Source organism: Carcharhinus amblyrhynchos, chromosome 4 (genome assembly GCF_965287045.1).
Source record: "Carcharhinus amblyrhynchos chromosome 4, sCarAmb.v2.hapA, whole genome shotgun sequence".
Taxonomy (NCBI): domain Eukaryota; kingdom Metazoa; phylum Chordata; class Chondrichthyes; order Carcharhiniformes; family Carcharhinidae; genus Carcharhinus; species Carcharhinus amblyrhynchos.
Window position 1 is genome coordinate 112895722 of NC_137327.1, and position 16633 is coordinate 112912354.

A 16633-nucleotide genomic window follows, 5' to 3' on the forward strand; every position below is an offset into this window, starting at 1 on the left:
AGAATTTCTTAGGATTGGGAAGTGACAAACATATCCTAGCTATTTATGAAAGGAAAAAGAAAAAATGGGAATCTATATGCCAGTTAGCCTAATATTAGTGGTAGGAATAATGTGAGAATCAGTTACTAAGGACATGATACTTGGGCCCTTAGAAAATAATGGGCTGTAATTTCCAATAGATTGGCAATTGAGTTGGATTGCTACTCTGCTCAAAATTGCTTACCAGGAAATCCAGGTGATCCTGTCATGCTCTCAAAATCTGTGTATTGCTCCTGGGGCTTACCGGCAAGAGTAGCACTGCTGAAGGAAGGTAAGCTCCACCCCCTTTTTATGGCACTGCCCGATTTGGTCCTGGGTAGGGGAAGGTGAGGGGATAGTTGGGAGTCATGCCTGGATGAAGGAGTGGGCAGCAGGATTTGAACTTGTTGCAGGAGAGGAAGTCAAACCAGCAGGATGAGGCCTGGAAATGGAGTATGGGTGGATGGGGGTGATGGGAGCTAGACCTGGCCTGGAGTAGGGGGGAGGCAATGAGGAATCTTGTGGGAGCTTAGGTGGGTCAGTGTTATAGTCATCCAGAAGCTTGAGGTAATTTTAATTCCCCTAACATTTTTTGGGTAATTATGCTGTAACACAGTCAGAACCATCTGAAGTTCGCAATTTAAATCATATTTTTGGATGATTCCCAGCGCAAGGCTGCGGAGAGGAATTGTCCATCAGATGTTTAAACTCCCCAGACAATTGTCACTTGGTCCTTATCTTAAAATCTCTGGCGTATTCTCAAAGCATCTTTAAGGTAATCCCCTCACCAGATATGCTACTCTGGAGATTGCAAGTTATGGCCTAATGCTATTAAATAGGACCAACACAAATTATTGACAGGAAAATTGTGTTTGACAAATCTTAATTTTTTGAGGATATACTTAATGAATGGATAAAAGAAGCTATGGATTCATATATTTGGAATTTCAAAAGTCATCCAGTAAGGCTGTTATACAAAATTATGGGATTGGAATTAATAAATTAGGCTGGATTGAAGATTGGTTAAGAGGCAAAAACAATTGGAATACATAGGACATTTTTGGGCTGACAGGCTGTAACCAGTGGGGTACCACAAGGATTAGTAGTTGGATCTCAGCTTTTTAACAATCTACCTTTGATATAGGTACTGAATGCCATATATTCACTGACCTACAAAGTTAGGTGAGAGAGTAAGCAGTGAAGAGGATACAAAAAAGCTAAAGATGTGTATGAATAAATAGAATGAGTGGGATAGAATAATGGAATGCATTGTGACAAAGTGAAGCACTTTGGTAGGAAAAATGAAGTAACAGAATATTTTTTTTGAGACTGCAAAGTGTGCATATTCAGAGGAACTTTGATGCCCTTGTACATGAATTACAGAATGTTAACATTGTAGCTAGAGCAAGCACTTAATAACAAAACCATTTGCCTTCCTTGGGGATTAGAATATAACAATAAGAAGCCTGACTATGAATATACAGGTCATTGGTGACTTTTACATAAAAGGTAACCTAACTCTGGCAAGGCTTTCTGAGGTTTCAGTAGAATTTGTTTATTAATAGCACTGCTTTGGGCATTTAGATTCTAAGGAACTGTAGCTTGTCAGGTCTCTGCTTCTAGAGTAACATATTCATTTTGTATTTAAAAAGGGTGAAGCTTGATGAAGATGTTTTCATTAAAAAAGTGAAATTTTATTCCATGGAACACGATGGAGGCTCTCCATTTCTTTCCAAAGTAGACAACGAACTAATTAATGCTCAGAGAAGGGTAGGTTGGAATACTTAATTCCAAAAATTACCTAACAGCTGCATGTCCTTTCAAAAACTGTTCTCCACGCATTCTTGTCCTTCTGTATGGAAAAAGAAAATGCATTTATGTGGCAGCTTGTATCTCTCCTCACTCCACTGGGTGAGGGAAAACACAGATTGGTTTTCATGGCCACCATTACTAAGACTACCTTTCAATTTCTGCCACCTGTTAAAGAAACATAGAAAATAATCCAAAGATGTATGGGTTAGGTAGATTGCTATGCTAAATTGACCTTAGTGTCTGGAGGCTACTTAGGTAAATGTATGGGGTTACGGGAATAGGGATGGGTGAGATTGTAGTCAGTGCAGACTTGATGGGCTGAATAGCCTACTTCTGTGCTGTAGGATTTATGATTCTAGGAGCAAGAGTAGGCCATTCGGCCCTTCAAGTCTTCTCCGGCATTCATTATGATCATGGCTGATTCTTCTACTCAATGATCTGATCCTGCTTTCTCCCCTATCTTTTGATCTCTTTAGCCCTAAGAGCTATGACTAACTGCTTTTTGAAAACACTATGTTTTGGTCTCAACTGCTTTCTGTGGTAATGAATTTCATAGGCTCACCATTCTTTGGGTAAAATTCCTCCTCATCTCAGTCTTAAAAGGTTTACCCTGTATCCACAGACCATGACCCTCTGGACATCCCACCATTTGAGAACATCCTTCCTGCATTACCGCATCAAGAAAACCTGTTTGAATTTTATAGGTTTCTGAGATTTCCCTCCCCTCATTCTTTTAAACTCCAGCGAATATAATCGTAACCGACTCAATCACTCCTTGTACGTTAGTTCTGCCATACCAAGAATCAGTTTGGTAAGTTTGTGCTGCGTTCTTCCTATGGCTTGCTTCCTTAGATAAGGAGACCAAAACTGCACACAGTGTTCTAGGTGTGGTCTCACCAAGGTCCTGTATAATTGCAAGAAGACATCCTCGTTCCTGCACTTGAGGTCTGTCACTATGAAGGCCTGATGTGGAGATGCTGGCGTTGGACTGGGGTTCACTATCAAATAAATCGGTTGGACTTAACCTGGTGTTGTCAGACTTCTTACTATGAAGGCCAACACATCATTTGCTATCTTTATCTCGAGCTTAGTTTCAGTGACTGGATTACAAGGACACCCAGGTCTCGTAGCACATTCCCCTCTCTCAATCTATAGCCATTCAGAAAATAATCTACCTTCCTACTTTTGCTTCCAAAGTGGATGACCCCACATTTATCCACCTTATACTGTATCTGCCATGCATTTGCCCACTCAGCTTGTCCAAATCACACTGAAACATCTCAGCATTCTCCTCACAGCTCACTCTCCCATCCAGCTTTGTCTCATCTGCAAATTTGGAGATATTAGATTTAGATCCCTAATTTGAACCATTAATATATTTTGTAAATAGCTGAGATTGTAGCAGTAATTGTGGTACCCCACTAGTCACTGCCTGCCACTTGGAAAAAGACCCATTTATTCCTACTCCTTGTTTCCTGTCTGTCAACCAGTTTTCTATGCATCCCAGTGCACTACCCCCAATTCCATGCACTTTAATTTTACATGCTCATTTTTTATGTGGAAGTTTGTCAAAAGTCCAAATAAACCACATCTTCAGGCTCTCCCTTGTCAATTCTACTAGTTACATCATCAAAGAATTCCAATAAATTTGCCAAGCATGATTTCCCTTTCATAAATCCATGCTGACTCTGTGCAATTCTGTCACACTCAAGTGGTCTGTGTAATGGACACGAGCATTTTCTCCACAACTGAAGTCAGACTGAGAGGTCTATAATTCTGAGTTTTTTCTCTAATTCCCTTTTTAAATAGATAAGTTACATTAACTACCCTTTCAATCTACAGAAACTGTTCCAGAATCTTGGAAGATGACCACCAATGCATCCACTATTTTTATGGCCACTTCCTCATGTATGTAGATAATCAGGCCTTGGGAATTTATCAGCCTTCGATCACATCAAATTCCTCACCAGCTTTTCCCTACTACTACTGATTTCCTTCACGTCCTCTCTCTCTCTAAATCCTGTCTTCCCCAACATTTCTGCAGTTATTTCTATCCTCCTTTTGTGAAGACAGAGCAAAAATATGTATTTAGTTGGTAAGCCATTTCTTTGTTCTCCTTTTATAAATTCTCTTGTTTCTGAATGTAAGGGACCTACTTTTGTCCTTCCCAATCTATTTCTCTTCACAAAGCTTTAGCAGTCAGTTTTATGTTGCAAACTTACTCTCGTACTCTATGTTCCCCTTTTAATCAAGCCCTTTGTCCTCCTTTGCTACATTCTAAACCTCTCCCAATCCTCAGGTCTGTTTTTTTGAGTAAATTTGTATGTTTCTTCCTTCAATCCATTATTATGTCTAATTTCCCTTTTAAGTGATGGTTTGACCACCTTTCCCATTTTATTTTGTGCCAGACAGGCAGCACACCCAAGCACTCTTGAATGTTTACAATTACCTAGCCAGCATCATTCCTTTAAGTAATGTTCCCTAATCCATCATAGCCAACTTGCACCTCATACCATCGCAGTTTCCTTTATTTAGATTCAGGACCCTACATCACTCTTCACCTTGATGAATAATTCTATCATGTCACAGTTGCTCATCCAAGGGGCCTCCCATAACTAGATTGCCAATTATTCCTTTCTCATTACACAATACCCATTCTAGGATAACCTATTCCCGGCTTCTCACATAGAACAGGAAGAGTACACCATAGTTTTGAGCTCCCTTGCCTCCCTTTTTAAAATGTTTTGGGAAAATATTTAAAATCAAATAACCTAGGATCTTTCTTTTCTGGTCCTCATTAATACAAACGATAAAATACAAAATGAAGACCTTACAACTATAAGCAATAAAGTACTAATACTGCATTCATCCAATCAGCTGCTTCCACTTGCTCTGGATCACTTTCGAATCCTGACGTCATCTCAGAATCTCCGAAGTTCAAGCTTGCACTCTGTTCTCAGTTTCACTCTTTCTGCACTCTTTTATCCTCCCGGCTTCCAGTCTGGCTCTTTTGTCCTCTCGGCTCCGCTCTCCACGATGGGATTTGAGCTCATGATTTCAGAGTATTAGGCCAGGACTTTGGATTAATATTCTGGTGTCATTGTATAATTTGCCAATTACATGCTATTCTGAAAGTTTATTATTGTGTGTCTATATTGTAGTCTTCCTCTATTTTAATAACACTCCTGAATTTGGTGTTTTCTACAAACTTTGAAATTGTATTTCAGATTCCAAAGTCATAATTGTTTATGTAAATGGTGAACCGTGGTATCTTGTGCCCCTTCCTTGCCAATCTGAGCAACTATCTTTAATCACTACACATTCTTGTGGAGCCAGCTTCCTATCTGTTTTGCTACTTGTTTCCTAATTCCACATGCAATAATAATCTATTATGCACTAGGTTTTCAAAGGCATTTTGAAATACAAATACATTATATCTCCCATATTACCCTTTCTGTTACCTCATCATTGAATTCAATAAGTTTGGTCAAACGTTGCAATCTGTACCAACTAGACTTGTATTTTCAGTTTCTGGATGCCTTTCTATTCCATCTTTGCATAAGGATTGCATTTTCTTTCCTACTACTGATGTTAAAATTAGTAGGACTGCAGTTGCCTTTTTATATAAAGGAATAATGTTAGCTGTTTGCCAGTTCTCTGGCATGATTCACTTTTTTTTAAACTTATGTGTAATAGTACATCTGCTATCTGTTCCATAACTACTTTTAATATGTAGAGATGCAAAATACCTAAACTATGAGTTTGATCCTCATGAATTTGATTAGTTTATCGATTATCTCCCTGCCCACCTTTTCTATCTTAAGAAACTTCTAAGTCTGAATTAAATTAAATGATGACGGTATTGGTGGGTTTGAATTGTCTTAACAATTCCATAATTTAAATCAAAAATTTTGCTGTGCCTTAAATACCATGCTTTTAGCTAAAAGTATTTTTACTGACTTTGTTTACAGCTGCATAAATATTATCAGCTGATAATGTAAATCTTTATTGCACATTTAATGTTTTGGTGCTATATTTTGGGATTTTTTTCAGTTAACCGAATATCTTGAAATGCAGTTTGGTGCTCAGGTACAGCAAGTTCAGATCCACAAGATGAAGTATGCTTTCCAGATTTGGTCAGCAATGATGTCCTCCCCAGAGACTGATGGCAAGGTACAGTTGCATTTGTTATTTATGACGCTTGAGGAATTAATAGTAAATATTAAGGAGGAGTTAATAGTAAAGAAGTTAAACTTTTAAAATAAATGCTGAAATTAAAGGTGCAATTGTTCAATAATCTCAGTTTGAAATAAAAACAGTGAATTTCTCAATTTTTCTTCTACTTCTTCAGGTTTAGTTTTATAACTCAGCATCCTATTTGACCTGGGAGTGAACCTCCAACCAACCATATCCTTTCCATCACAAAGTCCACCTACTTCCACCACCATAATATTGTCTGTCCACACCTTTGTCTGAGCACACAATTAAAACTTTGTTTTAACTGCAAACTAAAAGCAAAAGGTATTTTAGAACATAAGAAATAGGAGCAGGAGTAGGCCATCTAGCCCTTCGAGCCTGCCCCGCCATTCAATAAGATCATGGCTGATCTGTCGTGGCTCAGTTCCACATTCCCGCCCTCTCCCCATAACCCTTAATCCCCTCTTATCAAAAACCCATCAACCCACGTCTTAAAAATATTTAGCGAGGTAGCCTCCACCACTTCAACGGGCAGAGAATTCCAGAGATTCACCACCCTTTGAGTGAAGAAGTTCCTCCTCAACTCCGTTCTAAACTGCCCCCCCCCCCCCCCGCCTTTAACTTGAGGCTGTGCCCCCTAGTCCTACTATCCTTTCTGAGCGGGAAGAGTCTCTCCACCTCTATCCTATCCATCCCATTCATCATCTTATACGTCTCAATGAGATCTCCCCTCATTCTTCTAAACTCTAATGAGTACAAGCCTAATTTATTCAGCCTCTCCTCATAGCTCAACCCCCTCAACTCCGGCATCAGCCTAGTAAACCTCCTCTGCACTCCCTCCAAGGCCAAAATATCCTTGCGTAAGTACGGCGCCCAAAACTGCACACAGTACTCCAGCTGCGGCCTCACCAATGCCCTATACAGCCGCAGCAAGACCTCCCTACTTTTATATTCAATCCCCCTCGCTATGAAGGCCAGCATCCCATTTGCCTTCCTGACCACCTGCAAACTGGGTTTTTGCGACTCATGCACAAGGACCCTGAGGTCCCTCTGCACCGTCGCCTGCTGCAGTTTTTCGCCACGTAAGTAATAATCCTTCCTACCGTTATTCCTACCAAAGTGGACCACCTTGCACTTGCCAGCATTAAATTCCATTTGCCGTTTCCTGGCCCATTCGCCCAGCCTATCTAGATCCTTCTGCAGACTCTCCACACCCTCCGCGCAATTTGCCGTTCCACCAATCTTGGTGTCATCAGCAAATTTCGACACCCTACACTCGGTTCCCTCCTCCGGATCACCTATATAGATGGTAAATAGCTGAGGCCCCAGCACCGACCCCTGGGGCACTCCACTAGTCACCAACCGCCAATCCGAATAGCACCCATTGACCCCCACTCTCTGCCTCCTATTTGACAACCAATCCTCTATCCACGCTAACCCCTACCCCCAACTCCATGTCCCCTGACCTTCTGCAATAACCTCTTGTGAGGTACCTTGTCAAACGCCTTCTGAAAATCAAGAAAGACCACATCCACCGGCTCTCCTCTATCCACCGCCCTAGACACATCCTCATAGAACTCCAGTAAATTTGTCAGACACGACTTCCCTTTAACGAAACCATGCTGCGTCTGCTCTATCAAGCAATTCCCCTCAAGATGCCTCACTATTTCCTCCTTGATGACGGATTCTAACATTTTACCTACAACAGACGTTAAACTAACAGGCCTATAATTCCCTGCCTTTTGCCTGGCACCCTTCTTAAACAACGGCGTAACATTAGCTGTTTTCCAATCTTCCGGCACTTCCCCGGAATCCAGCGACGTCTGGAAAATAACCACCAAGGCATCCACTATCACCTCCGCCATTTCTTTCAGAACCCTCGGATGCATTCCATCCGGTCCTGGGGACTTGTCCACAATCAGCCCCTCCAGTCTGTCGAGCACCGCCTCTCTAGTAACAGTAATGTCATTAAGACCCTCCAGTCCTACCACCTTTCCATCTCTAACACCTGGCAAATTATTCATGTCCTGCAAATTATTCATGTCCTCCTCCGTGAAGACCTAAACAAAAGAGTTATTCAAGACCTCAGCCATATCCCCATCCCCAACCACTAAGTCCCCCTTCTCATCCTTTAAGGGACCAACGTTCACCCCAGCCAGCCTCTTCCTTTTTATATATTTATAAAAACTCTTGTTATCCTTTTTTATATTAAGCGCTAGCCTAGCTTCATAGTTTCTCCTACCCTTCTTTATCAACTTCTTTGTCAATCTTTGTTGACATTTAAACCTCTCCCAATCCTCTTCTCGCCCACTACTCTTAGCTACTCTAAACGCCTCCGCTTTTAATTTAACACTTTCCTTCACCTCCTTCGTTATCCACGGCTTATTACCTCTCCTCCTACTGTCCTTTTTGACCATCGGAATAAATTTCTGCTGAGCACCAAGAAAGATCTCCTTAAAGATCCTCCACTGCTCCTCAGCAGACCTACCTTTCAACGCGCTCCCCCAGTCCACATTCGCCAATTCTTCTCTCATCCTACCGTACTCCCCTGTGTTCAAACAAAGGACGCGCGTCTGGGAACCCACTTTCTCCTCCTCCATCTGCACCAGAAACTCCACCATACAATGATCACTCTCCCCAAGAGGATCCTTCACCGCAAGGTCCCTAATTCTACCCGCCTCATTACATAACACCAGATCCAAGATAGCTCGCTCCCTCGTCGGCTCCAACACACACTGTTCCAGGAAACTATCCCGGCAGCATTCCAAGAACTCCTCCTCGAGCCCACTGCGTCCAACATGGGTTGACCAATCAATATGTAGATTGAAATCCCCCCATAACTACGGCCATCCCATTCCTGCACACCGCACTTACTTGCGCGTTAACAGCCCGCCCCACCTCCAGACCATTATTCGGGGGCCTATAGATGACACCCACCAGCGTCTTCCTCCCTTTTCTGTTCCTTATCTCTACCCACAACGATTCCACTTTCTGCGCCTTGGCTCCAATATCATCCCTTCCTACCACCCTGATGCTATCCTTAATCAGCAGAGCTATGCCCCCCCCCCCCCCTTTTTCCTCCTGCCTATCCTTCCTAAACACTTGATACCCCTGGACATTCAGCTCCCAGTCCCTGTCACCTTGCAGCCACATCTCTAATGGCCACCAGATCATATCCATTAGTGCTGATCTGTGCCACCAGCTCATCCACTTTATTCCGAATGCTTCGTGCATTCAGATAAAGTGCCTTCATCCCAGCCTTCACCTGGACCCTATTTGCCGTAACGCCACCAACCATACTCACGCCCCCTACTCCCTCTATTATTGGGACATCCTCGGCCTCTTCCCTTACCTGTACCCTCTCCTTAACTTTAGACCCCGTAATGTCACCTACCCTCGCACCCTCTCCCCCACTAATTAGTTTAAAGCCCTGTCTACAGTCCTCTTTACTCGATTCGCCAGCACTCTGGTCCCAGCACGGTTCAGACCAACCCCATCCTGCCCGAACAGGTCCCACCTACCCCAATACTGGTGCCAATGCCCCATAAATGCAAACCCATTCCTCCCACACCAATCCCTGAGCCACCCATTCACTTCCTTAATCCTATCAACCTTATGCCCGTCTGCACTCGGTTCAGGCAGTAGCCCAGAGATAACCACCTTGTCGGTTCTACTTTTTAATTCCATTCCCAGCTTTTCATACTCCCTCCCCAGATCCTCAGTTTGCATTTTGCCTACGTCGTTGGCACCCACATGTACCACAATGACTGGATTCTCACCCTCCCACTCCAGGTTCCTCTGCAGCCCAGATGTGACATCCCAGACCCGAGCACCAGGCAGACAACACACCTTTCTGTGCACTTTGTCATTGTGACAAAGGACGGTGTCAATACCCTTCACCCCACTATCCCCAATCACTACGACGTTCCTTTTCACCTTCTCTTTGCCTATGTCCTGCTGCATCACTGTACCGTGTGCAGTTTGCTCATCGACCTCACCTCCCTCGTTCTCGTCCAGCCTGGAAGCAAGAACTTCAAACCTGTTATGCAGATTGAGAGGCTGAGGCCTCCACTCCCCACCCCCCTTCCTCCGCTCCCCACCCCCCTTCCTCCTCTCAGCAGCCCCCTCTTGTTCCTGACCCTTAGAGTTAGCCAGTCTAGGGGGGGTGGATGTCACTTGCACCCCATTGACAATGGCACCCTCTCTCCCCCTGATGAGCCTCAGTGTCTGTAGCTCAGAGGCCAGCTGATCTACCTTGAGCTGGAGCTCCTCCAGCAACCTGCACTTGCTGCAGACATGGTCACTGGGAAGGACCCTGGGGTCCACCAGTTCCCACATCACACAGAAACAACACATCACATGCCCCTCCATTATTCAGTGTTCCTTCCAAAGGAGATTCAATAGAACCTTCCAGTGGGATCAGAATTTTAAATTCCTGCCTTCAGCTTTCAAGCCTTTCTTTGAAACATTTTCCTGGTGATTTTTTCCTTTGCACCTCTGCTTTCAGAGCTTTGAGTCAGAATGCTTTCCTGAAAATTTCCTCAGTCTTCCAGCATTTCACTTTGTCTTTGTATTTAAATGAGGTTTTGGGTTTTTTTCTATCAGCTGCCACTATGTATTCACAGAAACCCTACAACGCAGAAGGAGGCCATCGAGTCTGCACCGACAACAATCCCACCCAGGTCCTATCCCCATCATCCCACATATTTACCCCGCTAACCTACTCATCCCGAGACACTAAGGGGCAACCCAGCATGATTGATCACCGAACCCACACATCTATAACAATCTATCTTATTACAGGAGTCCGAATCTTTCAAAGATTTGATGGCAGATCGTGGGAAGGAGATAAAGCCACTATGGGAATTAATGAAAAAGGTCCTGGGACTCTCGTTGCATACACTTCCTGCTATAGGTAAAGTTTACCTTGGCAGAATACAGTTAATCTGTGTTGTAATTGTTGTTTATGACATTGCAAACATGATTTAGACTTCTCATTGAAGCAAAAATGAAATTGAGTGGGATTTTACGGCCTCACACGTACCAAAACTGTAAAATCCCGCCCAAGGTTAATAGACCGTTCCTTGGTCAACCCCTCACCTGCTCCGATTCCTGTGATGGCTGGGGCGGTAAAATTCCAGCCGTTGTAAGTAGACTTGTAACATTGACTTTTTACTGAGGTAGCATGCTTGCAGGATCCGCGATTTTAGAAATACTCTGGCAGCACAGTGACGCTCCTGAGACTTCCATGTTTCAATCTTTTAATATTAAGGGAAACCAGATACTCAGGTAATTATAGTATGAGAAATTAGCTGTGGGGGAGTGAGAACATGCACAATTTGCTGTTGATTTTAAAATGAGGCACAATAAGCAAATGTTACATTTCTGACTAATCACTTCATTCAATATCTGAAATCATTATCTCCAGTAAACTGCACCCTTGTGTTAACTAAATATTGGTGAATCCAAAAAGTCTTGGGAGGGTAGAAAATATCCTAATGAATAAAATTTACTCTAACTCTTCTAGCGAGGTCTTTTGCTGAAGCTGCTGCATTATGGTTTTTCAAGCAGCGTTGAGTATCAGGGTTTGGAAGAATTTGGTTGTACCAGAAATCTTCCAATATAGTTTTAAAAACCCAGCTCCTACATGATTTTCATCATTGCCCTCTCCCTTGCACACACTTGACCACTCCAGTGTTCACTTACCTTCTAAGATCAGGGTGTCAACCAGGGTACACGATTAACTCAGATCTTGGGCAAATAAACTGCATATTGCAGTGCATTAATATAGTTCCAATTTATAGTTCAGTCAATGTGGCCCTTCTCTGAACCCATCCTGGTACACTATCTGTACCATTATTAATAATTAACGTTATTATTCAAGGTGTGAAGCTGGCTGAGGAGGAATAAAATCATTATATTACAAAGCCAATAGTGAATGAGTTGTTATGGATTTTTCGTTCAAGCAGTGAGCAGCTGAAAAAGTAGAAACAAAAGTGAGAAAAACTAATTTAAACTCTTGTGGAAAATTTAATGAAAAGAAAGTATTACAAAGGTATTAGGGGATGGGGGGAGTGTCAGTAAAGTCCTGAAATGAGAATGATTCACAGAAGAGAGGGTGAGCAGACATGGTAATGCTTCGGATTTTTGCAGTAACCCTTTATAGTTGTAACATACTACAATAGAAACTGCACCTGACAACTTTGAGTAGTGATTGCAGTATTAGTTTGTTTCAGTATTTCAATGCATGAACACTGATTTAGGGAGCATGGAGAAAATTCTCTGGAAGTTGCAGGTTATCGAAAATTGTGTGTTAGAAAGCCCAGAGTATATTATGAAGTTAGACTGGACCCTAACTTTTTTGTTGGCTTTAATGTGAGGATAAGGTGTTTCACTCTAGGTGTGATTCTGTTGACACACTAGAAAGCTTTTATCAAAATAAACTTCATTTTTAACAATGAATTTTAAATATAACATGAATTAGCTTGAAATACTTAAACACAAAGATACAATTCTTAATTGCTAATGTATCTATTGATTCAAATTTAAGCAATATTCCTCAGACTTAAATGCCCCTTCAAAAAAATCAATTAGCAAACAACTCAGGGTTATGTGCTGGTATTTGGGCTGCTGCTACTCCAAGCCTTTGAACACTTCTGAAGATAGAGATACATCTGTTTACTGACATTCAAACAGCAACCTCCAAAGAGCGAAGAAAACGCTTTTCATTTAGGATCAAGCAAAAACTAACCTTTTCACCTATAAGCTTAGCTACCACCTATTCACATGACTGTCCCTTGTCAATCAACCTAATTAAACTCTACTCTGGCTATGGGTTAGTTTATTTAGTTAAAATTTGGATTTGGTTACAAAACATTTTTCAAAGTAATTTATCCTCCACATTCTTTAGTCTAGGTCTGTCAAGTTAATGGGGAAAAATAAACACGTTGTGGCAATACTGTGTCTTTAAAAATCATATTTGTATTATGCTTTTGTGAAGGATATGTTTAAAATTCAGTTCTGTTTAAACATATCCTTCACAAAAGCATAATACAAATATGATTTTTAAAGACACAGTATTGCCACAATGTGTTTATTTTTCCCCATTAATTTGACAGACCTACACTAAAGAATGTGGAGGATAAATTACTTTGAAAAATGTTTTGTAACCAAATCCAAATTTTAACTAAATAAACTAACCCACGGCCAGCTTTTATGCAAGCAAAACACCACATACATTCTGATAAAATGACATTACAGTACTTAGTGGCTATGTTTGTAACTTGTTTAAGTAGTCTCAACTGTGACAAACAAGTGTTTTTTGTAAACTGGGGTGGGCGTGGTGCCTTCAGTTGGCAACGTTAGCAAATTGAGCAGATTTTTTAAAAATTCTAAATTCGTGACTTTACAGAATTTGGTCCTGCAAGACCATCAAAAATGATTGGATACAGTAGTCTTGAGGTAGATTTTGTATCAATAACATGCTTTATAATTTTTTAAATAGCTCTGCTATTTCTAATTGAAAACTTGCCTGGACTTACCTGATGTGAAGTGATTCGTGTTTCTTACTACAGGTCTTGGTATTGTGGAAGATTTGGCTAAAATAAATCAACAAAATAACGTTAAACTGATGAACATGTGTCGGAACCTTCAGAATGAGCTTTCCAGTCTACTAGGAGATGATGGTGTATTTTTGTACCCATCCCATCCAGTAATTGCACCTAGACACCACCACCCTAAACTTATGCCCTTCAATTTTGCCTACACAGGTAAGTTGAACTGTTTTCAGCTAGAAGTCTTAAATCAAATTGTGGAAATTAACAATGTCATATTTATACAAAATTAAATTTTATAGTTTTCCTTGTCAAAAATTAAAATATTCAAAATTCAAAAGCTTTGATAGTTATCATGGTTTATAACACCCCCTTTTGGAATCGATCATATTTGGTCTGAATTAAAGTGTACAGTACTTAATTTACTATTTCATTCCAAACTTGTGCATGTTATTAAAATATATTGAGGCAATTAATTAGAGCAAATTGTAAACTTTGGACAGTTCACTTGCACTGCTGAAATAATTTTTAATACTCTTGCAATTTTTATTTTTGCTGGCATCATGTTTGTGCTCAATAATTGCTGCTGAACATGCCAATATATTTCACAATAGGCTCTTAGTTTTTAATCACATTCCTAGTCAAAGCATAGTATGAGCTTCCTTTTCTGTGAATTCCAAGTGTCAGGAGGCTACTCTGAAGGGCTACAAAAAATTGGTAATTTAGGAAGGCTATTCTAGTTGTAAGCCACTGTGCGCTTGAAGTGTTTCCTGATCCTGAGCATTTATTTTGTCAGTTAGTAAACTTGTTCCTTGTTCCTGATTGCAGCTTAACTTGATTCTTTTAAGTTAATCTTAGTAAGAGCAAGATGTTAACCTGAATCATGGCTCAAATCTATTAACAGTGTTAGTTAACACACCTTTCAGATGTGCCATTTGGCACCATATGTATTAATAATAGTTTTTTAATCCTTAAAGTTAAGACTGAAAAATTAGAATGACAACATATCAAACCTCATCAACACAGTGCATTAATTCTATTTTCATGGCAATTATCTGTATTTTGAATTTCTGTGTTTTTGATTTGGTCAATTTGTTTGCAGATCATTGCGGACCTTCATTGCTCAGAGTGAAGAGCAACTTTTCATTCATTTGTATTATGTTTTCTGAGCCCATTTCCTAGATGCACTTTGAAATCTAGGTAAGGTGCATTTAAAATAAATTAATTTAATGTTGGTCATTTCATCTTCTAGCAATTTTCAATGTGCTTGGACTGCCAGTGACCCAGTGCCCCCTTGGGTTAAGCAAAGGTGGGCTGCCTCTTGGAATTCAACTTGTAGCTAATCACCATAATGACCACCTCTGCTTACGTGTGGCTCAACATTTAGAGTGTGCTTTTGGTGGATGGCGAAATCCAGGAGCACCCTGAATAAATGTTAATTTAATCTTATTGCTGCTTTAGAAAAAGAAAGGAGTTTTCTTTCTGTGTCCACTGCTTATTTAATTAATGATAACAAGCCAGAATTGAAGTATGGATATTTTCTGTAATAAAGTTAAAAGATTTATGTCTTTAAAGCAATGTTATCACTTAGATATGTCAGACAATCCAATAGCAATGTGAAATTTTACAATATATTGCTTGTAGCTCACTAACTTTTTACTGACACTTGTTAAGTCTGTACATTGTGTAGGATGATTCCTGACTGTTAATAGTGTAAAATTGTGTTTAGTCATTACTTTTAGTCTATGTATAACTTGCAAATGCAACTTCAACTGTGTTAGATTAATTTTAGAAGATTTCTTCTGAGAACATGTGTAACTCTAGAATTCTTTTACAAAATGCAGGCTTGGACACTTTTTATATCTTATGTTGTTCTGTCATTTAAAAAAAAAGCACTTTTCTTTAACCACCAACTTCTCGGACCATTTCCAAATTGATATTTTACTTGCAATCTATAGTTCAGTGGAATGTGTTTTTCATACTGCTTTTCTTTCATTATGGCAACACAATAAATAAAAAATTGGTGAGTGATGCTATCTCAAATAAATCTAGGAGTGGTGTACTATTACTTTAAAAAAAACTTAAACTACTTTATTGAAACCGTGGAAATCTAAGAATGCAGTTATGGATTTGCTCTGGCATTGCACTGTTAACTTTGTTTATTGTGTAATAAAGTTTTAAATGTAAATTTTTATGTCTATATTCTGATGGCCAGTTTATATAATTTATAAGCAATAAAGATACTTTAAATGAGGTGCTTCTGTATTCTTTGGTGAAACCTCCGTTAATCATAACCTGGTCTTAATTGAGTCTTACCAAATCAAAGCCATACTTCCAGAAATTCAACAGACAAGATTAAACTTTGCTTGTCCTTCTGTACCTGCGAGTATTCCCATTTCTCAATTACAGAAGCCAGATGGATGTCACTGCACAGTGTTATGCACTATCCATACAACCTTATCTGTATTATGTAATTGCATTAAAGCTTTCTCTTGCATTTCTACTTCAACTTGTTTTCATCTAAAGATTATTATCACATTTATATATTCTATGTTAAAATTTATCACTTGTCAAACCAGGACTTCTGGAGATCCTTTGGCAGTTCTGGGAAACTTGTTCTCACTAATATAAAGTACAATATCCATCAAGTTTTGATCCTGTTTGTGTATTCTGGGAAGGACATAGAAGTGGGCTGTGTAGGATTGGAGGACTGAGATTTCAGCCATTACCACCAAGTCCAGCAAGATGCCAGCAAAAAACACATCTTCCCCTCACCATCCTCCCTACCTCCCCCAACCTCCCCCCAGGTTAGCATTCTACAGGGAATCTCCCTCTGAGACCTGGTAAACTGCTCATCCACTTCCTATGGCAGTTACAGAAGTTGTCCTTTTTCCCTCCCTTCCCCCACCATCTCCTCATCATTCAATGTCCCTGTGGTAACTTGGCCACAAAAAGATAACCAAACTCGTTGTGATAGTCAATCATACAAAAAAAATCAAAATACAGTACAGCATGGATTCAGAACTAGAGGCAGTTAATTACACTGGTGCCTT

The 16633-nt window shown here is 40.4% G+C and overlaps 1 protein-coding gene across 2 annotated transcripts in view; it reads left to right on the plus strand.

Moving 5' to 3' along the window:
• LOC145342292 (fatty-acid amide hydrolase 2-like) overlaps nt 1–15833 on the plus strand; it is a 38571-nt gene extending 22738 nt beyond the window's left edge. The window contains exons 7-11 of one of the 2 annotated variants that reach the window (XM_080187735.1): nt 1671–1788; nt 5884–6003; nt 10831–10942; nt 13602–13796; nt 14833–15833. In XM_080187735.1, coding sequence (XP_080043861.1) covers nt 1671–1788; nt 5884–6003; nt 10831–10942; nt 13602–13796; nt 14833–15008 — 721 coding nt within the window. In that variant the 3' untranslated portion in view covers nt 15009–15833. The other variant, XM_080187736.1, reaches the window with a different exon arrangement.
• Nucleotides 15834–16633: the final 800 nt, after the last annotated feature.